This window comes from Filicampus tigris, chromosome 16 (genome assembly GCF_054856515.1).
Source record: "Filicampus tigris isolate MCC_2025a chromosome 16, RoL_Ftig_1.0, whole genome shotgun sequence".
NCBI lineage: Eukaryota > Metazoa > Chordata > Actinopteri > Syngnathiformes > Syngnathidae > Filicampus > Filicampus tigris.
Window position 1 is genome coordinate 2,201,232 of NC_141232.1, and position 24,208 is coordinate 2,225,439.

At 44.4% G+C, this 24,208-nt stretch overlaps 2 protein-coding genes across 3 annotated transcripts in view; one reads left to right on the top strand and one right to left on the bottom strand.

Annotated features, from left to right (window-relative positions):
* Positions 1-24,208, bottom strand: part of fam20ca (FAM20C golgi associated secretory pathway kinase a) — a 150,480-nt gene that overhangs the window by 104,315 nt on the left and 21,957 nt on the right. Inside the window, exon 3 of the mRNA XM_086056650.1 lies at positions 23,853-23,909. Coding sequence (XP_085912776.1) covers positions 23,853-23,909 — 57 coding nt within the window. The remainder of the gene's footprint in view (positions 1-23,852; positions 23,910-24,208) is intronic.
* Positions 518-13,961, top strand: nptx2a (neuronal pentraxin 2a). Of its 2 annotated transcripts, none has more exons than XM_086056654.1 (5): positions 518-1,296; positions 3,975-4,221; positions 5,947-6,191; positions 8,732-8,911; positions 10,027-13,961. In XM_086056654.1, the coding sequence occupies exons 1-5, from the start codon at positions 811-813 to the stop codon at positions 10,252-10,254; spliced, it is 1,386 nt and encodes a 461-aa protein (XP_085912780.1). In that variant the 5' UTR covers positions 518-810; the 3' UTR covers positions 10,255-13,961. The 2 variants fall into 2 exon arrangements, with proteins under 2 accessions (XP_085912780.1, XP_085912781.1); XM_086056655.1 differs by having other exon boundaries at positions 3,978-4,221.

Sequence of the window (24,208 nt, forward strand, 5' to 3'; positions counted from 1 at the left end):
AAAGAAAGGAAAAAAATTGCCTTCTTTTAACACTCAATAATGAAGTCTTGTGGGATTTATTGCCATTGCACATAATGATGGTTTGAACTTGAATACTGTTTTGGACTGTCAAAATACATTTTGCTTATAGATTCGATTACATTAGGATAGAAAGAGAGATGAGAGATGAGAGATGAGAGATGAGAGAGAGATAGCGCGAGAGAGCGAGAGAGAGAGAGAGAGAAAGACAGACAGACAGACACTCGACGGGAAACTTGAAGAGTAATCATTGTGCATACTTCTTCATCCTTGATGCTTTAATTTCTGCACATGAAAAAAGTGAATTAAAGCACGCCAGCGCGTGGCTTCAATCACTGAGAGATAGATGATGGCGCACGGGCTGACGCGTGGAGCGCACACCAACACACCAAAGCACTAACACACACACACACACACACGCATGCACACACCACCCCATCATCCTCATCGTCATCCTCCTCCTCATCATCATAATCCGCCTGTCTGTGCAGCTCTGTTGTGTGTTCGCAAGCACTCACTGGGTGACGCCGGAGCGAGCAGATACGCTGGCAACTTCTCTGGATCTTTTCTTTTTCTTTTTTTTGTTTGTTTGTTTTTTTTTTTGTCCAGTGAAGGAAATATCACTCCTCTCTAAATGAACGGGATGGTCATTTTTAACAGAGCGCCTGGATGTATGCTTTGTGATCGGTCCACGTTTATTTTGAGCTCAGCAAACACTTGAATGGGTAAAAGTTGTTTGTAGCAGGAGTATTCCCCGCCCCGCTTTCACTCTCGGAATTAGTGCGAGGAAGAATGCTGTCCGAACTGGTGCCGCTCTTCTACCTGCTCAGCTCGGCCGCTCGCCTGCAGGACGCGGCGGCGGCGGCGGCGGCGGCGGCCACGGCCACAGGTAGCCGCTTCGTTTGCAACGCCATCCCGCCCGGCGCCGAGCCCGGCTGCGGCTCCGGCTCCGGCTCCGGCAACCGCTTGCAGGCGAGCGGCCCCGCGGAGGACGAGCTGCGCAACACCATCATCCGGCTCCGCGAGACCATCCTGCAGCAGAAGGAGACCATCGTCAGCCAGCAGGGGACCATCAAGGAGCTCAACTCCAAGCTGGCGCGCTGCGAGGCGGCGGCGGCGGACGACTCTGCGCAGCCGGGCAAGGCGCGCGGCCACGGCTCCAGGAGGAAGGACTACGGCAAGAACACGATGGGGGACCTGCCGAGGGAACCCAGCGAGACCATAAACCAGCTTGGGAAGACCATGCAAAGCCTGAAAGGGCGCCTGGAGAGCTTGGAGGTAAGACGCGCGCACGTCGGTGCGTAAATGTGAGAAAACAGCAGCCAGGGGCGTTTCTAACACCCCCCCCCCCCCCAGGCAAGAAAGAGCATTGTGCAGCCCGCCTTTCCAAACAACCCCACTAAAACCGGACAATAGCTAAGCAAAACTATCCGCTCACCCATCCATTTTCTCTCCAGGTTGTCTTCATTAGAGTGAATTTGGGCGAGAGGCACCCTGGACTGGTTGCCAGCCAATCAGGGAGCACGTAAAGACAACCAACCACTCTTTCCTTTGCATATTTTCAAGTCTGCAATGTAGCTATACGGGCATGTGGTTGGAATGAGGGAAGCTATCTACTGTAAACATCCACTGTGGCGCGCTGATATCGTAGTCAACAATTGATAAAATGAATAAATGAATGATCATTTGATCACCATTTCTACAACGTTGTCTGCCACCTTTTGGTGACACGTGCCGTGTGATAGGCGTAAATTATGGACGAATACACAATATGAGAAATGTACAATATGATATCAACTTTTTCCAAATGTATAATAGTAAAATATATAAGGGGGCGCCGCTGAGGAGATTCCCAAATAAGAACGTCTCATTACGGTGTCTAGGTTTCCCGTTGTGTCGTTGATATGGACCAATATTAGTTGTCTCTCGGGGTCCCCTACTAGCCACCTGCTAGCAACAGCTAGCCTAGCGCAGGTACCCTAAGCAGGGAATTCCCGACATGCCATTGTTCCGTCAATGATATGGGCCAGTATCAGCGGCGTCTCGGGGCCCCCTTGAGCTCGAGGCCCGAGGCACTTAGCGGTGTTGGCTGCCCTGTTGTGGCGTTTCTGCCTGAAACCGTCACACCTGTACGTGTAGCGCCTTTTGGAGCATTGGTCCGCTATCAAGCGGGGCATGACGTCAATCAGGGCCCCACTGGATTTGAAAAACGGCTTCTTGTCCAGCTGCACAAGGCATCGTGCGATGCGGGTCGGAACTCTGCCATGCCAATGTCACAGCTTCTTTTTAGATGAGCACACGGAAAGAAGTCCAATGTCCTCACGGTCCCCCATTCCATAAATGATAAATGAGATTTCGGGGCGCTCTGTTTCTGCCGATATTGTTGAGTATTGACAACCCTCATTGCGGCGGTTTTACGCTGTACTCAGTGGCACTGTTGTTGCCGTGATCCTGTTTTCAGTTTGACACATTCTTCTCCATTTTAACATCAAAGAGTAGCACATTGAGATACAAGAGGAGACTGGGGTTGATTTACACAACGCTCCGTGTGATAACACAGCAAGTGGGATACCGACTATCTTTCTTCTGTCTTTAACAAAAAAGAAAATCCCGAATGCAAGTTAGAATAGTCGTCAGTTATATGTGGACTTTCACTCTCCTAAGCAGCGGGGGTCCGCTTTACGTCAAAGTAGTATTTTTCTGAGTGGTGCTCCATTGACTGAATTCACTTTACACTTTGTCTTATGGGAACATTTGTTTCAAATGAACGTGCATGGCAACCAACGCCAAGGAAGGGCTTTTGACATTCCACGGTGGTCTTTTTTCGGGTCTATTCAAGTCTGCGGCGGGTAGTAAAGATCCCACCCTGCCGCTAACAGGTCGCTGTAAAGTCAAGCGTTGGACAAGGTAGAAATACAACCGGGCTTTATCCGCTATCGTGAGTGCTACCCTGACCAGACACGCTCCCAATGCTGATTGATTCATTTCCGTTCTTATACTGTATGCTGCGACACTAAAACATCTCTTTTTTTTCCCCTGTGTTCCCCTTTTCATCTTTGCTTGATTGAAAGCCTGAATGTCCAGATCGACCCCCGACGCATTTGAGGATGCTTACCACATTTGATCGCAGTTATACATCTATCGATTCAGATCCGCTTGATTTAATGACGGATGAGAACACCAGGCTCCCCTCGTCAATCGAAACTCATTGGCACACAGTTGGAAAATGCAAAATCCAATGCGGCAGAAGTGAACTGTCAAGGCGTGAAGTCACTGCACTTCTCGCGGGACTTGAACTAATCATGAGAGTTTGGCAAATATCGTAAATGTCGGCATATCTCGTGACGCTTCGGCCACCCGGAATCCAACAACTGGATATACTGTATGTCTCAAGTGTGTTTTTCAACGGATAGGCTTGGAAAAGCTCATCTGTGGAATTCAGGTTTGTAAACCACCGTAATGATGTAAAGCTTTCCGTAGACAATCGTGCGGGTGATTATTATGATGACGATAACATGTGGCGGACTCTCTCACTAATCGAGGCCGTCCGCAGGCAAATCTGCAATTCGCAATACTTAATTTATTGCCGGCTTACAGGAGAAGCAAATTTGATGCGACTCCGACGGCGGCATTGTGTCGGGGAAGATTAATCAAACTCAGTGAACGTGAACGGGACAGATGGGCGGCATCAACAACAAAATGACACGTTTGTATCAGAGGGGCCAACCAGTAAGCTCCGGCCTGGCCAGTTTTTGTCCTGATTTCCGAGATCCATCTGTGATTGCGCCTGGTGTGAAGTCTGGGTCATGTCGCGCACACACAGCTTTTTTTTTTTCCAAACTCATTCTAGCCGTGGCTTGCTGGTCAGCAAGCGAGCACATGTGCACACCGTCTCTCAATATCTATTAATAGTTTTGTTTGTTGTTGTTGTTGTTGTTTCCTACCGCGCCTTCCAGCAGCAGAGTTTGCAACTCCCCGGCGCAAACGTGTCAGCCGGCAGCGTTGCGGCACTGACCCCTTTGCCGCCGCCGCTGCGGGAGCTCCTGGGGCAGCGTCTGGGGCTCCTGGAGACGCAGCTGCTGCGAAAGGTGGCCGAGCTGGAGGAGGAGAAGAGCCAGCTTTACAACGAGACGGCGGCCCATCGCCAACGCACCGAGAATGCGCTCAATTCGCTTCTGGAGAGGATCACAGAGCTGGAGAAAAGTAAGCGAGACGGACGGAGCTGTGAAAATGCCGCTCACTTTCAATGCCAGAGACATTAGTCAGGCCCTCTGCAAGTGGATGAGGAGGAGGAGGAACTTGTTGAAGCACACTTTTTAAAGGTTTCCTTGTCACCTATTCTCACGCTCTCTGTCATGCAACAACACTTTTTGCGGTATGGAAAGAGGTCTTCCAAATAAGAGGCGCGGTGTGCTTGCTTCAAGCTGCTGGTCACTCCCGGTTGAAGTCGCCTGTGAGTCGGCAGCCTTGTTTTTATTCAATTATTTTACGTTAATGACGTGCATTTATAATCATGAGAAAGCGGTCTTAATTCTAATATTTTGGTGCTTCTCGAAATAAAAATAAGTTCCGATAAGAATACCGTTAAAGTACCGGAGAGATAACTATCGTTAATGGTAGTAGTGTCATTAAAATCTTAACAATAGCCTCTCCTTGTGGCTGTTAATTCCGCTGCATATTCTCCATTACTGCCCAGGATGTTGCGGCACTGCACCAAAGGTGCGCAACTCTAAAGTCGGGCTTGCCCGTAGGCAAACGCAAATTGCTTTAACCTTGGCAGGAGTCTGCTTTTGACTCTCTCTGATAATGTCACTCAAAACTGAGCATGATCATATTAATAAAGCCAGAAGGCGACATCCGTCTTTATTATCGGTTTCCATGAGCGTGCCCGGGTGCATGGCATCTGCCGGCGACGGGTGACTGATCGGCAACTTCTTGTGTACAACAAGCTAACATCCTTTTTTGAAATGAGATTAAAAGTTGACGCATTGCTGTGGCAGACATGCATAAATCTTTTTTTTTTTTTTTTTTTTAAGTTCAAATGACGCTGTAATTGTATTCTATAAGCCTCGATGGGCATTATCTGTATACCCCCCCCGAGGCTTGATTTATTGATTCGGTGAAAGCAATTCCTCCCGATTGAAGGAGGTGAACACATAAACACATCCACCTGAAACAATATTCATGTCAAGTCTAATTTTCGCCTCGGCGACGGGGAGGACAAACGATTGTTTCTTTGCGAGTGTATTGGTGTCGTGAAGACGGTTTTCCAATTGCGCTTCACTCCTACTAAAACATGCAGCATATTTTGCTGCGGCAACCTCATACATTACACATTATTTTGGCAGATTTCGTAGCTCACATTCTCCTCTTTTATTCTCGTTTCTCACTTATCAGCCTCCCAGTCTGCCCCGATGATGCTCAGTCAAGCATTTAGATATACCGTACCATATGTCTTTCTCACTTTTCCATTCCATGTCTGTTAAATTCTTAACTGGTGTAAGTTTGATTTTTCCTCTTTAACTACTCCATATTTCAGAATACACTTGGCTACAGCACAGGTCCAAGATTAGAAATCCCAACGCGAACTGTTGATGTGCTGGGCTCTTTTTTGTGTGTGTGTACGCGTATCTGACGAGAAAAGCATTTGTCAAATCACAAAACACACCGCAGGGAGTGCACCTGCACCAAACATGGAAATCTGTCACTATTTAAGAGAGCAAGGCTTTGGTACAAAAAAAAAAACATGCAAATGCATTGATTTTGTCGCCATAATCTTCTCGTAAAGTTTGCCCTTCATCTCCTTGTTGGAGAACAGCAAGTTGTGCACTGAGCAGTTGGACCCCGAAAGGTCCAATCAAGTTCACCCCGTCCAGGTTATTGTGCATCTGCGGGTCATCCTAAACGTGGTCCTAAATTTGTCCTCAGATAACAACGCCTTCAAGTCGCCTGAGGATTTCAAGGTGTCGCTCTCTCTGCGCACCAACTACCTGTACGGGCGCATCAAGAAGAGCCTCCCCGAAATGTACGCCTTCACCGTGTGCATGTGGCTCAAGTCCAGCGCCAGTCCCGGCATCGGGACCCCCTTCTCGTACGGCGTGCCGGGCCAGGCTAACGAGATCGTGCTGATCGAATGGGGCAACAACCCCATTGAGCTGCTGGTTAACGATAAGGTAGGTGCGCTACATTGTTTTCTCACCAGGGGAGAAGCGCTCTCGTCACGTCCCGGTTATTTGAACCCCTCCGGCTGTGATGATGCTAATGACGGCGGCGGTGCTCATTAAAAGCGCGTACGCCTGCTTGTTGCGTCGCGCTCTATGTACCTTTGAGCACAACAACGATAAAGGGGTGTCTCGGACCTTCAGCGGTGATTATTTAATTAGCATCTTCTGAAGATTTCATACAAGTGACCCACATTCCGCATTGGCTCCACAATAACAGTAATTCATTAGAGATTTGCTGTGCTGATTTAAGGGCATCGTCCTTGTTTTTTTCCCCCCCCCCACCCCTTCCTGTAAATGCTAATACGGCAGCTACAGCCATATAAGTGGCCCAGTAATCCTTTAACGCCTTCCAAACCAGAGAGAGTTCTACATTTGCTCATAAACACGAGTTACATTTCAGGGGGGGGTGGGGGCATTGCAATAAAACTCAGCAGTTGTCAGATTTTGTTGTTTGAAATGAAGAATTCAATTCAATTCGCATTTCAATGGGAGCGTTGCGTTGGGCAGATTGATGGATGGAGGTCAACCTCCAATATAGAGAATGCCATCACGTTGCACGTCTCTAGACAGAAAACTCGTTGTCACCGCCTCTGTAGCATAGAGCTAATTTGGCGGTTTGGTTTTGTTTTGTACATAGAATGTTCCCTATAACGGAGAGAGGAAAAAAAAGTGTTCTTCCCCCGCTGGTTTACTTGCATTCGGGGGGGGGGGGGGGGCGAAGGCGCAGTCAGTCAGTCAGCTCTCCTCACTGCTTTCCCTCCGTCATGCATTATAAATGCACTCAAGTCAGACAGATGAGAGGAAGATGGTGCGAGGAAGGGTGGCAAATATGAGAGCCAAAAAAAGGAAAACTCAACTAGAGAGCTGCAGAGCTTTTGGGGGGGGGGGTTCGAGTGTGGAGTGAAGATGAAGAAAAGGAAGTTATGATGGAGCAGACAGATGGATGAAGAACGGTATACACCTTCCAGGATCATGTTTTAATGCATAATTTCATAGGAAGCTGAAAAGAAAACCTCAGCGGCGCATAACGCTGTGTGGTTGTGTCTCCACGGAGCATTTTGGTTGTCATAACACCGCAGTGGTTTGGTTTGGTTTGGTTGGTGTGAAAACAGCACTGGAATACTGTATCACAAAGCCATCTCATTTAACCAGCGAGTGTAACTGCCAGGGCTTTAATCCACCACGGACGGGTTCAGTCATTCTTATACTACATTAAGATGGTGTTCTGTTGGAAATCAGAGTGAGAGAAAGTCAAAGAGAGCTAATGCGAGAGAGCCAGAGAGAGAGAGAGAGAGAGAGAGAGAGAGAGAGAAAGCGCTCTGAAGTTACAGGGTTTGTAAATCTGATGTAATCTGAAAAAGCATTCTGCCGAATTATTAGCAGAAAAAGTGTTGTGCTCAAGACCACACTATCAGAGACCAAGACTTGCCCGGGACCAAAACTCAAGTCAAGACAAAAGTCAAAGGCCAAGATGATAAAAATCCATTTTCAAATCCATGGCATGGTTGGACATTGAAAGAACATTTTCTTTCTGCAACTCTTTCAAAGCGCAGCCGAGCAAAAATCTCAAATCTATTTTTTTTTTTTTTCATAAATTCTTGAGAAAAATAAATGCTTGTCTGCTTTTCAAAATGAAGATTTCAAGAAGAAACATGAGAGACTGCCGCACCTAAACATGCACAATGCGGTCTCGAGTAAAAACCCTCAGGCACAACGCTGCAAAGGTTGCAGTCGTTTGGGGGAGGTTGTTAACACATGAATTGAAGGCCTTTGTTGTTTTGCCAAGTGCTTCTCCTTATTATCGCAAGATCAGTGCTGGTCTCATACGGAAAAATCACGAATCTGGCCGGTCCGAGAGCGAGACAAGACCAAGACTTTTGGGAGTCCAGTCTGAGACAAGACCAAGACCAAGTGTCCGATATTTGATTATTCTTTCTGAAAATCTCTCGTATTTTTCTCTATGTGCCCTGTGACTGGTTGATGCCCAATCCGGGGTGTTACGCCACCTCTCGAGCAAAGTCGGCCGCGCTAGGCTCCAGCACGTCCGCGGCCCGAGTGAAGCGACGCGGTACAGAAGATGGATGAACTGAATCGCGGCTTGTGAAGTCGTTCTTTCCAAATGCTAATAAAGAGAGCAAATCGAGTGTTGCGCTTTCCTCAGCGGACCGTGATGTCACGGCGTTAGGTCGTCGTTTCCCTTTCATCCGTCAGCAAAGCATGAGGACACAGTTTTGCTGCCGGCAGGTTGACGGCTTTGAAAACTCCTTCATGCCTTTGCTCTGTGTGTGTGCGTGTGTGTGTGTGTGTGTCACCTGGGTAATGTATATTTTATACGGCTGGCTCATCTAGAGAATTTGCGCGCCGTCTTTTGAAGCCCCCTCACCCGGTCCTTTTAATTGCCGTCCTTGTTACTGCTGCGGCAATTAAGCGCACGTCTCTCATCCCGACACTCTTTTCTCTCTCTTCTCCCCGGACCAACTGGTGTCCAGGTGGCGCAGCTTCCTCTTTCGGTGAGCGACGGGCGCTGGCACCACATCTGCATCACCTGGACGACCAGAGACGGCTTCTGGGAGGCTTACCAGGATGGCGAGCGACTGGGCACCGGGGACAACCTGGCCCCCTGGCACCCAATTAAACCTGGCGGGGTGATCATTCTGGGCCAGGAGCAGGTGAGAGCTTTACAGCAGCTCACGCGCGAGCAAGCGCACGTACGCGTGCATGCGTGTTTGCCATGTCCCAGAAGGCATTTTCCTTCTGGACTGAGCGCCCAAGGCGCAGTGCAGGCGGGATCGGGGTAAAGTCACGCTTCTCACGCTATTGTGTTCCTTTAAAGTATTACCTCATTCGTCTGCTGCGAAGATGAAGCATTATGTCGTTTCATTAGCGGGTTAGCTCGATGACTAATTTGCTTTAATAATCTTCGGCGAGACGGTCATTCATATTGGATTATGTTTGGCTTTAAAGCGCACTCAAAGGGAGGTGGCGGCACGGATGGTGATTCATTTAGGGAGCTCAATGCTGAAGGAGAGTAAAATGAAAAACGAGAAGAGTCAGAGAGGGATCTGTAAACTAGCAATTCAATTAAAAGAAATGTAATTCGTCAGGATGCAAGGTCACAACATGTATTAATACTCCACAAAATCGCATCACCCAAAGCAGTGATTCTTAACTCACTCACTGCCAGACATTCTCAGACCCTCTTTTACCCCGACGTTTGAAAAAAATTGAAAAAATATATAAATACGTTTCTGGGACTGAATGACGGGACTGTGAAAAGACAAGTAAATTCGTCAATGGCAATGAACGAGTTGATGTGTTAATCCATATTTTACAGGCGACCATATTAGACACATTTCCATTGAGATTTGACTCGAGTATAAACATAAGCATATTTGATTTTCCCTGTTGAGTTTAATTTAGGACCAAATACACAATCGGGACCAAATCTGGATTACATTGAAACATGAAGGTGTTTCATTCATATTTGCTGCAAACCGCATTTTCAAAAATGAGGGTGTGATATTTTCTCCAGGAGACAGCTCTCATCTTGTAACTCAAAAAAACTCGTAAGTTGGTGCACTCATTAGTCAAGGCGCCACTATCTTAAAATATAGAATTCCACAGAAATAATATGTATAGACGGACAAACCCAAGGCAGTTACAAGAAATCCGATGGCATTTTGATGAAAAATCAAAGAGAATTGATTCATATGATTTAAAGTGTGCCGATGTTTTCCTATGCTTGCGTCATAGCATCTCATCTCGTGCTTCTCCTTCTGCCAAGGACATAGTTGGAGGTCGTTTCGACGCCACCCAGGCCTTCGTCGGCGAGCTGAGCCAGTTCAACATGTGGGACCGGGTACTGCGGCCCATGGACATCGTGGGCCTGGCCAACTGCTCGGCGTATATGCCCGGCAACGTGGTCCCTTGGATAGACGCCAACGTGGAAGTGTTCGGCGGGGCCACCAAAGCTCCTCTGGAGATATGCGAGGACCGTGCGTTTGATTCCTAATGTCGGGAGTCGTCGGAATCGAAAAAAAGCCAAGTATTCTTGTTCAATGTTCAAAAGCAAAAGGTGACGCGCGTATCCGTATTACGCGCGTCACTCAAAGATTCACGAGTTGGCTTAAACGTGTGTCCATCCAGTCTTAACCGTGGAGAAGACTTCACACTTGTGACCGTGTGGAGAAGATACGATGTTGTTGACATTCTAGGCCTGATTTACTCATTTGCACGTGCAAAAACAGGCGCAAAATTGATTGCTCGCGCAAACAGATGCGCAAGCTGATCCGCTAACAGGATTGCATCTGCCAAATGGCTAAAATTGTTGTACAAATCATTTGCCTGTCCTGGAAGGAGGATATGCAAATTGATCACTTAGCTCAGGCAATGACCAATCGCGATGGCCCATTTTGTATATTTAAATACCGCGTCTGAAAGGGACTTGCAAACCGACATGCACAGGCAGCAGTGCTAGCATAGGACAGGCAAAATGAGAGAGAACCTTACACTTTTGAAATGCCAGAAACAAAAATCATCACAATACAACGTCTACGGATTCTAATTTCGGAGCTCCTAAATGATCGACGGGCCGGGAAACATATTTAGCTGGGATCTTACTAAACAAGTGCAATCTTTGTAGCACAATCTGTTGGCATGAACGCACAATTTAGCGCCCGCTATTTGGGAAATTGGGATCTTAGTAAATCAGGCCATGTGCGTTTTCTCTTCTTCTTTCGTTTGGCTCGTCATGCATTCCTTCCACTGCCAATGCCGCACCGTTGCGCCTCGTGAGTGTTTTGCTCCAGCCGGCTTTCATGTGTTGTGGAAACATGATTCCTGTGTTAGACGGAGCAACGCTGCACGCTTTGAAGAGCAAACCAACGAGGTTGGAAAGGCGTTCAGGAGTTGGCGGCGTGAATATTGTGAAGCATCGCAACGTTATATTAAATGCATGAGCCCGAGCAAAGAGCGGAAGTGAAGGAAAGACAGCGCATGCCTTCTTTTGGTCCGGAGTGTGTACGTGTTACGAGTGAGAGCGTGGACATTACGTAAGAGAATGTCTTGCGTGTTAAAATACCAGAGATTACCAGCGAGGGAGGACATTTTCATTCTTGTAAATCTGCGCTTAATACCTCTCTGCCCCTTGAGCAGCTGCCATATCCCAAACAGCTTTATATGGACGCTTGCGCTCAGGTTAATGGCGACTAGCCCACAGCTGCCCAGAGCCGGCTAAAACCTGGCAGCGGATGGCTGCCGACGTGCCAGAGGGGACAGCGAGGGATTGACCGCCAAGGCCAACCGCTAATTCCTCCATTATGAAGCACAGTGCTGCCTTGACTTACGAGTTGAATTCGTTCCGTGAGCACACTCGCAACCCAAATCACGAGTATCCCCAATCCACTTTTCCGATTGGAAATGAATGCAAATGCCATGAATCCATTTCAGACCCAAAACACCACCGAAAAAAAATGTCACCTGTTTTTAATGAGAAAAACAGCAGAGTATTCTACTTTATGAAAACAAAGAGTAATAACGTGATTGATTAAGTAGAATGTAAAGAATTCAACAGATTTTGCATCATGAGTTCATACTTCAGCAGACATAGATTTCAGTTCTTTACAGGTTTGTAAAGGACCGCTATATTAATGCTACTTCCATCCGCCCGTCTATGATGTTTCATATTTTGTGTGAGCATTAAGCTAGCAAACTGTCATGAGACAGGCGTGGTGTGGTTTAAATTCAGAAAATGCGTTTAGTTGTTGTTGTTGTTGTTGTTCTTATGTGTGTGTAGTTTTACAGTAACGTTCAACTGCGAGTGGCAATAAACAACGGAAGCTCACTCGTATGTTAAATTGTTGCTCACGAGACAAAAACAAAAATTGGCTTGTAAGTCAAGCTACCACTGAAATGATGTCTACAATGTGACTGGATGTTTTTTCTGTCTTAATGTTGGAATGAATCATGGGATTATCGACCCAATCTGCATTTGAAATATGAGCAGCGCTCTGTGGACATTATGAACGTTGAAGTCATGCTATATTTTTTGTGGCGGGGGGAGGCGGGGGGCTGGGGTTTGGGGGGGGTCCTGGGATTTTAGCACATTTTAGTGCATAAATGGATTACAGTGAAAAGCCCGCATATTCACAGTTCTGTTTTTGCGCACAGGCCAAAGCCAAGTCTAATGTCAAAATTGTGCTTCGTTGGCCTCTTGTGGCATCGATACACATGAGAGGTCTTTATGGGTGGGGGTCAATAAGGCACAGATTTTCAAAATCACTGCACTTTTGCAGCTTCATTTTTGTTTGTATAGTTTTTTGCTAAAAATCAGCTAGCAATGCCTTCAAGGTTAATCTAAGGCACGGAGAGAGAAAAAAAAAACAAGAATTTATCAAGCAAAAACGTAAAATAGAGATGTCAGAATTGTATTTTATTTATTTATTTTTTAAATCATCGCTGTGTCCTTTCATCAATGCTCGTGTCTACATTTGTTAATGGATATTACGGGGGCGTATTAGACACTGAAAAGAAAAGAAATAAGAGAATAAAATTGTAACAAAACAAAAAAAAAAAAGAATATTCAAATAATTCAATTAAATCATATTTACAAAAGAAAAAATCATGTTAAAAGAATAAAGTTAGAATACTGAAAGACAGAAAGTAAGGTGACGAGAATAAAGTCGGAATATATATTACCAGAAAAGAAGTAATGATTACAAAAATGAAGTCGGACTTTTTGGAGAAAGAACAAGCGTAAAAGCAACCATTTGAATGAATGATTAGCAATTTGTTACAGGAACTGACATCCATATTTCGCATTCTCATCAAATTATAACTTTATTCTCGGTGTAGCTATGTTTTTTCTTTTGAGTCTATCTTAAATACTCCTCGGCAGGATTTGATGCAGTATCGTACAAGACAGCGCGGAATGTTGTAAAAAGGGTGTTTAGGCGCCCGATTGAGGATTGTAGAATTTGCCTCCATTTTGTTTGTCATGCTTCAATGTCAAATCATGCAAGATTGTTTTTTTCCCTGAGCAAATTTTCCTGCCTGTTTCTGCTCTTGATTTTTGCTCATTAGCAGTATATTACAGTGGAACATTTTTTCCTAAAAAATGTCAAATAGCCTTTTTTGGAAAAGCGTTTTTTCTTTGCAAGAGGCAAAAATAAATAAACATTTGCTGTTGTCTTATTAGGTGTATCTCTTTAGGTATTCAACCTGGCATTTGTACTCCAAAAAAAAAAAAAACAAGCTAATTTTTGGGGGTTTTTTTAATCACAAAAGAGCTGAACAAGAGTGCACCATTTTTCCCTATGAATGTTTTTTCTGTGCATCAAAATTTAATGCGCAAGAGCAAAGATCAGCGCTCTGTCCGTTTTAAGCACGAGACTCGTAGAGATCGAATTGTGTGTCATGCATATCACAAGTGAGCGCAACCACATAAGCCAAACTGGCAACAACAAAAAAACGTCCATGTGGTTTGTGGGAGCCGCAACAGTGTTTGCCTTGTTAAAAAAAATATATATATACAAATGAAAAAAAAAAAAAAAAACACAACTCTCTGAATTCATACCAATCTGTGGCCTCTGATACACAAATCCACTCCATGAAGAATGTGCGTGTGGTGATGTTTTCATTTAAGTTTTATTGCATTCTCTGCACATCCTGATGTTTGCAAATGTCAGCTGTACAACGCTCAATAAACAAACCATTCCAACCTGCGCCTATGAATCAATGCAATGTCTTTTTTTCGGAGGTTTACAAGAGGAAGCGTTATGCGGGGATACAAATATGTTGCTACAAACTATCATTTGAAGGTTCCTGCCACATTTGCCAAATGTTTTTTGGTTTTTTTTTAATCACAGAAAGCACATCTGCTCATTGCTGCTAACCTAACACATATGGTATATGGGTTCGTCATAAGATTGATTGCTGTTGTCACAAAGTATCATACTTAATGTTTCCCAGTCGATGTATGAGTAGAGTTTCAGTATTTAAAGGTAATTTATCATCTTTGATATCCCTTATCAGATTTGTAAAATTATTTAAGTGTGAGATGGCCAGAATGCCCTTTCCAAGCTATTCTGGTCGGTCAAAAAACGCCTGGCATCTAGAATGGCTGGACTTCTCATTAATATTTGATCTGTAAATATGCTATGCTCTGATTAGATTGCTGTTCTACTTAATATGAATATGGAAAGGCTTTCCCCTCATTATAGAACAGAATTCACAAAGCGGTGGCGACTCACACCTACACAATGAGAGATTTTCTATATGGACAAGCCCGTATAGGCTTTTGAGGCTGCACATGAAGTGTATTGTACTTTACATAAAAAGATCAACAATTAACCATCAAGGACCAAGAACTGAGGACCAAGGATGAAGTTGCTACAGAATGATGATGTTTCCTGGGTTTGGTCTTTTGATGTTTGTTACTTTGCTCCAGGTGGATCGGGGCGACGCGCTGCAGAGACACACTGGCTACAAGACAACTACCAGTCGGAGCAAAAGCATATCAACATATTGAATATCAATGAGAAATTCAACAGTCTTACATGCCGGCCATTTAAGACCAAACTAGGATAGCTTGAAAAATGGCATTGTGGGCATTTGCAACCCAAGTTACCTTGCAAACCTAATACAAGGACGTAAAGATTATATTAAAAAACATCATGGCATGGGACCTCTCAGCAAATGTACGGCTCCTTGTGTCAAAAAAAAAAAAGACCTACGGACACAAAGTAAGAATGGAGGAAGAAAGTCCGTTGGTGGACTGTGAAGAGAAAAGTGCAACTCAAGTTCAGTGGAGTTGAGTGTGGGTGGAGGTTTGTGCTTGAACACAAGATGGCCAGCACGCAGGTAGGAGGAGGAGACATGACTGCAGGTGGATGCTGGATGATGGTAAACGTTTTTGGACCAGTGAAACATTCCCAGCAAGGCAGCTCATAATCTCCAAACAGGATAAAAGAAGGATTTTTTTCCATGTCAACTCCACAAAACAGAAGCCTTCCAAGCTAAGCGATGATATCAACCCAATTTACGGTCGATTTTCATGTTTGCACCTTGTACGCGCCACCTAAGAAGTTTTTCTTTTTTTTTTTGTTGTTGTTTTTTTTTTTTTTTTTAAATATCATGGCTTTATGTTCTCAGGACTCTTATCGCAAAGAGCGATATTGCTCAATTTGTTGTTTTCTTCCGCCACAGTGCATGTTTTAAACATTGTTTTTCAAATGAAGTATTCAATTCGGGGCTGCTGCCAGCTTGTCAGCGCATTTCCATCCACGTCCGTGTCAGGAGAGTGACAGCGCAAGATGATTCGGCACAAAGCTGTCGTCCGCAGCTCTCCGAGTACTCGAGAACATTCTGCAGCCTTGCCCAAGGTTGTGTCGAAAAGTGTGAAGCAGCCCAAAATCAAATGTGCGCATCTGCAGGAGAGGAGGTGCAGGGGAGCGACGACGGGGCTAGAATTAAAGCGCCATCGCGTCCCCACGGAGCCCCCAAGAAGGAGCGACTGTGAAAAACAAGTTTAAGAACTCAGTTCCGATAAGTCCTGCAAGCCTGCAATTAAAGCCCATGAAGAAGTCGCTTCTTGGCATTGTGGGGGGGGGGGGGGGGGGGGGGGTGATGTTTTTTTTTTTTTCCAGCATGTCACAGATCAACCCTTCAGCCTGTGTGAGTGCTCTCAAAAAATTGTGCAGCGCCAATAGAATATTCTGTTCCTATCGTCGGTTTTGTCTAGCAGCTAGGTTTAAATTAGGCACACAAGTACCCTCGCGTGTTGTGGCAATAATATGTTGCCAACCATCCCCCGGAATACATTTGTGATTGATAACAATCCTGTTTGAAAGAGTCACACGTTTTGAAGGCAAGAGAGAGTGCACATATTTGCCCCACGAAGCAAATTGATCAGAGGCAGCAGATGCTGAGACAATCTGTAATGTCACTTCTAAGAGGATCAAAGTGTGGACGCGGGATGAACACAATCATTTGGATTTTCTTTGGCAAAGCATTGCAGCGATATTTTCAAGTATGATGAAACCTCTCAAACTTCCTCATGTTTTGAAAGAAAAAAACAAAAAAAAATCACTGCAGATTCCCAAGCAGAATATAAAGTGTTTAACACTAACCGTTGGCTCTCTTTTGTTTATTAGGCGCCGAGGAGCACAGGACATTGGTTAGTACACATAAAATCATCACTTGTGAAGTTGGAAAATTGCAACAAGCTAAATTAAATTATCATCATTATTTTTGTAATCAATAGGTTGTCCTGCCGCCGACGTGCTCTGAATAGCGATCAAAAATCGTGCATTCGGTACATGCGCCAGATCACAGATCTACAGGATTCATCTGGAAACATGACAAAAACATTTTCAAACAATCTAACACATAATAATGATAATAATAATAATACAGATTCAGATTTTGGTTGTGAGTCACGTGCTCGACCCAACTCGGTTTTGACCGCTAACAGAAGCCTTTGCGATCGGAAATATTGAACAGGTTTGCTTGAAAAACTTATTTTTTTTTTTTAAATCAGAATCTCTATTCAGGGGGTGATTTCTCTTTGTTTTGCTAGCATTAAAATGTTCACTTATTTTGTAAAAAAAAAAAAACAAGAAAAAAAAATTGGTTGAATATTGAGTCGTAGAAAAAGCATGAATCTATTTTTTTACACGTCCCTGTGTGGATGAGTCCATCTGGGGATAACACAGCACTTAACACTCCACTCCCACCATCACCACAAGCAAAAACGAGGACACACCAACTTGTTATGAAAGAAGACGAAGTGAGTCAGATGGGAAAACTCACCTCGGGTTCACCGCAAGCATTAATACTTTAACAAGTGTAACATAAAAGTTTGGATGTTAGATTTCCTTTGGGCAGTCACAGCAAAAATCTTTACAATGGCGCCTTACGCGAGTGATCCGACTTACAGGTTTTGCTGTCATTCAGCCGATTTTTGTTTTTTTGCTTTGACTTTTACACAAGTGCTGTATGGTGGCAGCAAACTTACTTACTCAACTTACTTAACAAGCAGTTTGGCAGATAAACAATTCTTGAATAAAATGGCTTCAAAATCTTTCCCAGTTGGAGTTTATTGTCAAATTAAACAAAATCGAGAACTGAAAATCGAACCGGGGCTTGAGTGAAATGCTACGTCCCCAGTTATAACGTTTGAGGCATCAAATCATTTCTTTTTCCTTTATTTTGCTCTGCAAGGGATGACCAATATTACTGCGGAAACCGTTTGTCAGTATTTTACTGACCGTGGTGCGCACACCACAAGGAGCAGCACAATGTCCACTGAATTGTAGCTAAAAATGTCAATGTTCCCTTTACTTGGGTTCTACGATAACAAAGAGCGTCACACAGGTGCAATAATTCCTTCAATGACTTGATCTGCCAAACAGCCATCCATGCTCCCCATTTGCTTTTTTCACGGACCGATTGGTCCAGCAAGTAGTTAAACTCGAAAACAAATTGGCCACTAATTAAAACGCCGCTCGTTATAATTTCATTATCTGGTGTCAATTGAAGAGCCCCCCCCCCCCCCCTTCTCACTCCAAAGTCACCCAGTTATACAGCAGACATGTGACTGGCTGTGATCCTTTTATCTTTGTGCAATCTAATTTGATGATAGCAGCACCACCCGCCCCCCACCACCACCACCGACCCCGCCCCTCCCTGCCCCCCACGGGGGCTGTGCTAAGTGTATTATCTAGTTCATCCACTGCTGCTAACAAAATCATCAGCAGCCAGTGTTTCCTACCCAAGAGAGGAAGCAACCCTCCCATCGACCCACTCTCCCTGCAAACACACACACACGCGCACACACACACGCGCTGGTGTGATTAAGTCCTGCTCTCGACTGCCATGAGCAGATCATGCGACCCTCATCCGGAAACGGATCTAGAGATTTTTTTTGTTTTTTTTCATTAATCCCTTCACTATTTATAGAGTCTCCGTGGCTGCTTACTATTTATGCATATGGACTTCCTGTTCCCGCTAAGTCCATCCTTGTTTGGTTGAGGCAAAAAAAGAAAAAAAAAAAAAGGGTGTTTTATGACTTCTGCTAAGGATGCACAGCAGGTGGTTGAGAACAGGGCCTGGTTTGAGTTTGTGATTGGTCCAAACAAAAATGAGCATTTGTTGGAAAGGGAGCGCGAGAGGAAGTGACAGATGGGCAAATAAGCATCCGTCGTGTATGTGTGCGTAGTGTGAGAGCAACACTTCGGATACAATAAGAGCGACAAGGTGCAAGGGCACCGCTGCATTTACAAAAATAAACAAATGAAAAAAAAATCTTCTCATAATACGGCACCACGCAAAAGTCTAACTTCACGACTAGCTTTCTTGCTTTAATTATTACTTTTGCAGAAGTCATGTCGGGAAAATTTGCGTGCGTTCCGTCCCTCATCGTCCAACAACTTCATTCAAACTGTGGCGCTTGAGTGAAATTAAGTCCTACCTGTGTCCAATTTTGGCTGAGTTATTACAATAGCTACATTTGATTAGTCCCTTGAAGCAGGGAAGAAATCAAAGTCCAATAGAAAAAAAGAGGCTGGAGTCGAGGTGGGCTGATCACGGATAATTCATTCCACTACGCTGCAGAACAATTTCCCCAGCGTCTCCTAGAAAAGTCTGCGTTACGTTGATGTGAGCATGGCAGAAGTTTAGCACAAGCCCACTTTGTGTGATTGGTCAACCTGGGATGTGCTGATCTTGAGGATATTCATTGTTTGGCGTCACCCGTTTTGACCGCCATGCTTCGCAAGGCTGTCTCTGATTAATCCGACCATCATAGTTCAAAGTCGCACATTTCTTTCCCCCCCCCCCCCCCCATCTCATTTTGAGTGAGCTTCAAGGCAAAGTCGCGCCGAGCCCGGAGCAGAAACTCGCACGAATGCACCTAAAACGGGATGCCAAGTGCCGAATATGTAATATAAGTGAGACGTTTGCCCCGCGTGATGAGTGGAAAATATTTGGCAGCGTACGCGTCTGTCTGCTGTATGGGACCACTTTGCATTCCGATGTTCTGCATTTGTTAACGCTATCGTTCTTTACCAAATACATGAAAAAAAGCATGTCGGGACTAGTAATGTCTCCTGGCGTATAACGAGCCGAGCTGAAAACGGTGGCCACAAAACTGCGATATGAAGCCAAGGGTGGATTTTCGTCCCACCTCCTTGGAGACCTTTGACCAGAAGACGGGGGGGGGGGGGGGTCTTGCGCCACCCAAAGCCCGCGTGACCTTCCTGCCAACTACCTCGTGCTGTTTCAACCTGCTGCTAATCCTGTCGACCTCTTCCACCCCCTCCCCGTTCATATCTTGCACCCAACTACTCTCACTACACTGGGCAAAACGATATTAAGATATTATTGATGTGTACGTCTTACACTGAGAAGATAAGCAATAACCTCAATGTGCAAAGTCATTTGCAACGTAGTCATGGAGGCAATGCGCAGTGGCAAAAAGCGACTGAGTCACACTTGCCATGATCGAGCGCCGACCGCATTCGAGGCGGCCGTGCCAGTAGCTCCACTCGACTTTCAAGGTTGCTCACGTAAGATGCAGTAAATTTGTGTTCAACTTGCTGCGGAACCTGCGCTGTGAGGGAGCCGTATCTCATTGAAGACCAACAACAAGCGTCCACACACACACACACACATTCACAAACAGCCTTGTCAACTCCTTGAGTGGACAGCGTGGGTCTTGTTTGAGCAACAAACATTATTTCTTATATCAGCTGAGAGCACTGAGCAGCAAGAAACAAGCCAAACGCCAGCTGAATTGTGTTTCTGCGCAATACTCTTCAGACAATGGAAAAGGATGGATCATGGCAACTATTTGACGCGTGGCAATAAGTGCACCTTTTCAGAATTCCACATTTCTCACAATAAAACTACCAATTAAAGAGATATTTTACATATTGAATTCCTCCTTCCACAGATTTAAACCGTTCAAATGTCAAATAGTTGTGCTCATTTAGGGCATATACAGACGTATTTTCATATTCCCCAAAATTCAAAACCTTTTTTTTACCCACACAGTGAGATTCCCAAAGTAAAGCGGAGGTCAATGCAAACATATTTTTTTCAAGAATATGTTCTATGCAAGCCCACTAGTTGAAACAGGCCTTTGTGCCTTTGTGGAATAAGTGTTAATCCACTTCGTTTTTAGCCATTTTATCTTCTGTTGACTGAAAATGACATCACAGCTGCTCACAACGACCAATCACGGCTGTTTTCTGAATCTGAGCCCCGATTGGTCAGTGTGAGCAGTTGTCATGTCATTTTCAGTCGACAGAAGACAAAATGGCCGCCCCCGCAGATGGCTTTACGAGATATTTTACAATTTTCACATTCCAACTTGAAATCTCACATTCTTCATTCCCACAATTCCATGAATTCCACAGCATTTCAATTTGGCAACAGCTTTCGCACGCAATTTCGACAGAAATTGCATTCTGCACGCTGTTGTATCGTCTCGATGAAGAAAATGTTACACTCAAAGATAATTCCCTGCTTAACAAAGTGTTAAATAACGAACTAATCCTCTTTCATGGCTGATAACGACGCGTATTCACTCGCTCGTTCATCGTATTTGCATAAGACATTTAACAAGGCTACAAGGCTGCCCGTCTGTCAGCAGAGTTGAAGAGCCGTGCAGAATGCGTAGGATTAAGGGAGGTGTCATGATCACAAACTCATACCTTGAGTATCTCAGCACTTGCTGGTGATGACAAAAGAGGGTAATAAGTGAGTTTGTACGCGTGTGTTTGTGCCTATGCGAGGCCTCTTCACGCCTGCCTCAAGATCCCCCCGGCTGCTTTTGCGTAAAAAAAGTGACAGCTCGCGTCTTACTCAGACAAAATGCGTGGGCGCGCACTTTAATTTGATCAAAAATGCGCATCTCGCAAATGACGCGCTGTGTTTACACATTCATGCTAACGACACTCGGTACTTAGGTGAACTTTTAGTGTAAACGGAGGATTTGAATCCATCTAGAAGGCCGCCGGTAACAGACACACACACACATACACACACTATTTGAGTCCTCTGGGAAAAGATTGTCATCAGTGATCTATGGAATTTGCAAAATGAGAACAGATCAGGCCAAAATATTGTGACTGTCGGACAAGCGGATGTAAAAATGTGTTTGACTCAAATGAAGGTTCTACTATGACAAAGATTCGTGGATTTTGGCCACCATTAAAATATAGTAGTGAAATTATTCCTCACAAGTATACAGCGATGTCTTGAGAAAGGACATTCAAGTTTCATTTGCACCGTGACCAATTCAGCTTCAGAAAACAGGTGAGCCGTGATTGGTCGTTACCCGAGCAACTGTGATTTTTCATTTTCGGCCGGCAGAGGTGACAAAATACAACTAACAACTAAATATGAAGAAAAAAAAAATGTATGAAACAAATGTACTGATTTAAAAAAATTAATGTTTAAGAAACCGTAACATTAAGCACAGTTTGATCATTTCATCCAGTGATTCTTCACGTTAAAAAGGGGGGGAGCCCGTGTACAACCACACTCTGAGAATCAGCGTTCCACTCATTTGTGGTCAATGCAAATTGGGCTTTGAGGCCTGAGGATAATTCACAATAAAAAGTGTGACTGGATATAAAACCAAACGCATGTATATATTCCCACTCTTTAGAAATGTGCTATAAATGAAAAGCAGGCTGCTCTCAGAATAATCGAGAAGAACACCTGAACAGACGAGTCAGCAGTTCTGCAGCTCATTAGAAAAAGAAAAAAAAAAAAAAAAAAAAATCAAACCTTTGCTCCATTTACTTTTTTTTGCAATTAGAAGAGAAGATTTTGTCATTTAGTCTGCAACTACAAAGGTATTCAAAGCAGAATACCAAACTACTCATCCTTTTTTTTTTTTTTTTTTTTTCCAGCAAATGAAGTTCCTAATTATTTACTTATCTGCTGTGCGCTCAAATGCAGTAGGCAAAGACCAGATGTGGCTTATTTAATCGGGGGAAAAAAAACATTTCAAAACACATGAAGTAAAGTAGAATAAACGGCGCTAAATGAACCAAAATGAACGCGGTACAAGATTCAGATTGCGTTTACCAAGTATATTACAAGTCGTTTTAAAGTCTGGCTTAGTGAAAGTCATCATCTCCGTGTGTTGCAGTTGGGCTTAAAAGTTCCTCCCACGCTTACAGCAGCATCTGTTTGGATCCAAATAGCAGACAACTTCAGTATATTTGGAGTTGTCGTTTTTTTTTTTTTTGTTGTTGTTTTTTTTTTTTACCGCCGCGTTTCATGTGTTATAAAACACAGTCTGAATGTTGTACAAAGAGAATTACTGAGAAACCTTTTGAATAGGAAGCATTTACAGAATGTCCTTGCGCCCGACTCATCGTGATTGGTTGTAAGCGGCCGGTACAAAACCGGCGACCGTTTCTTTATCCTTTTCAAGGGTATAGGGAAATATTCTCGAGTGAGCTCTGTCGTCCACGACGCAGCGTGCGGAAGCGCTTCAACCTGAAAATATAGTAAAGAACAGTGGCTTTTCTTTTCTCGTCTGGTGAAGGTCTCGCAGTTGTTCCGACGTAACCGACGGAGCGGCGGGCCGATGGGGAAAGCGCAACCATGACCGAGGAGGTCATGAATACCGAAGCTCGGACAATGCGGACAATGCGAGGGGTGCGGAATCTCTGCAAATGCGCCAACGTGCAATGTTCCGCTCCGTATTGCGTCACGTAGCATCTGTTTTGCAACACGCTGCGCACGGCTTCAACTCACAAGTGTTGCTCCAGCGAGTGCAAAAAATAACGTGTTGATAAAGAGGAGCTCATTTTGCATGTGTTCTATCATGGGTGTTATATCAGTGATTCTCCAAGTGTAGCAATCGTTAGTGGTGTGCGATATCTACGGGCCAGTCTTGTCAATATCAACACCGATATTTTTGTCCAGTTAAGGTTGAAGACTCATGAAATTGCTGAATCTGAACGAATTCTAATGACCTCTACAACTTTTTAAGAGCCGTTTTAAAACCGCGAGCAAGATTTGAATGTAGGCATCGACCATTATCAGAGTTGAAATTGCTCGGATATGATACCCGTGAGGAAAAAGACTGCGGTTTCGCGGCATTGCAACGACAACTCTAAAATGTGTTATTTGGAAAAGTTGAGGTAAATTACAACAACTTCTTCCCGTTGAATGCGCTCAGCACACAAAAGGAGAACAACCTTTTTTTTTCTTTTTTTTTAAATACAACAAATCTGCACAACAGCAAAAGCGTTTATGTCTGGGAAAATGCTTAGCTACTTCTCGGCGCTTGCCCGCTCCGAGAAGTAGCATTAGAGCAGAAATGAACTTATGCTAAGTGACTTTGCTGCCTCAGGAGCAAGTCAAAAGTGTTTATTTCCCCAATTGTAGACACACTACCTCCTGTAGCTGGTTGCAAACGTACATTTCAAGGCGGCGTTATGTAACAGACAACAGCTATAGCCACAGCTGCTCGTCACTAGCATGACGTAGTCGTAAGGGAGTGAAACGATAACACTAAATGTTATCTGTATGTAGTTTGGTTTTTGGGCGTGTATCAATTATAAATCAAAAAGAGCTGCACCTCACCTGTTGAGAAGAAATGCTGCCGGTTCCACGATTCCAGCTGGCTTCTTCGCTCTGCTTCTGTGTACAACAGGGGCAACATTGCATTAGACTTGGAAACATTTGAGCTCCCATTTTTTTTAACTTTGAAACAGAGCTCAGGTGTCTTCTGTCAAAATAGCTGAATAATCAAGAACTATGGGACACGTCCAACCTATATTTTGTCGACCTAAAATGAGCCCCGTCTCGAGGGATTGCGCTCTTTTGCTCTGTTGCATTAACCATCATAGTCCTCACTTAATGTTTCTCAGTCATTTCTCATCATTCAAGAACCCTTTCCGAGGGAATTGCTCTTTCTCTTTAGTTGCAAATTTGACGAG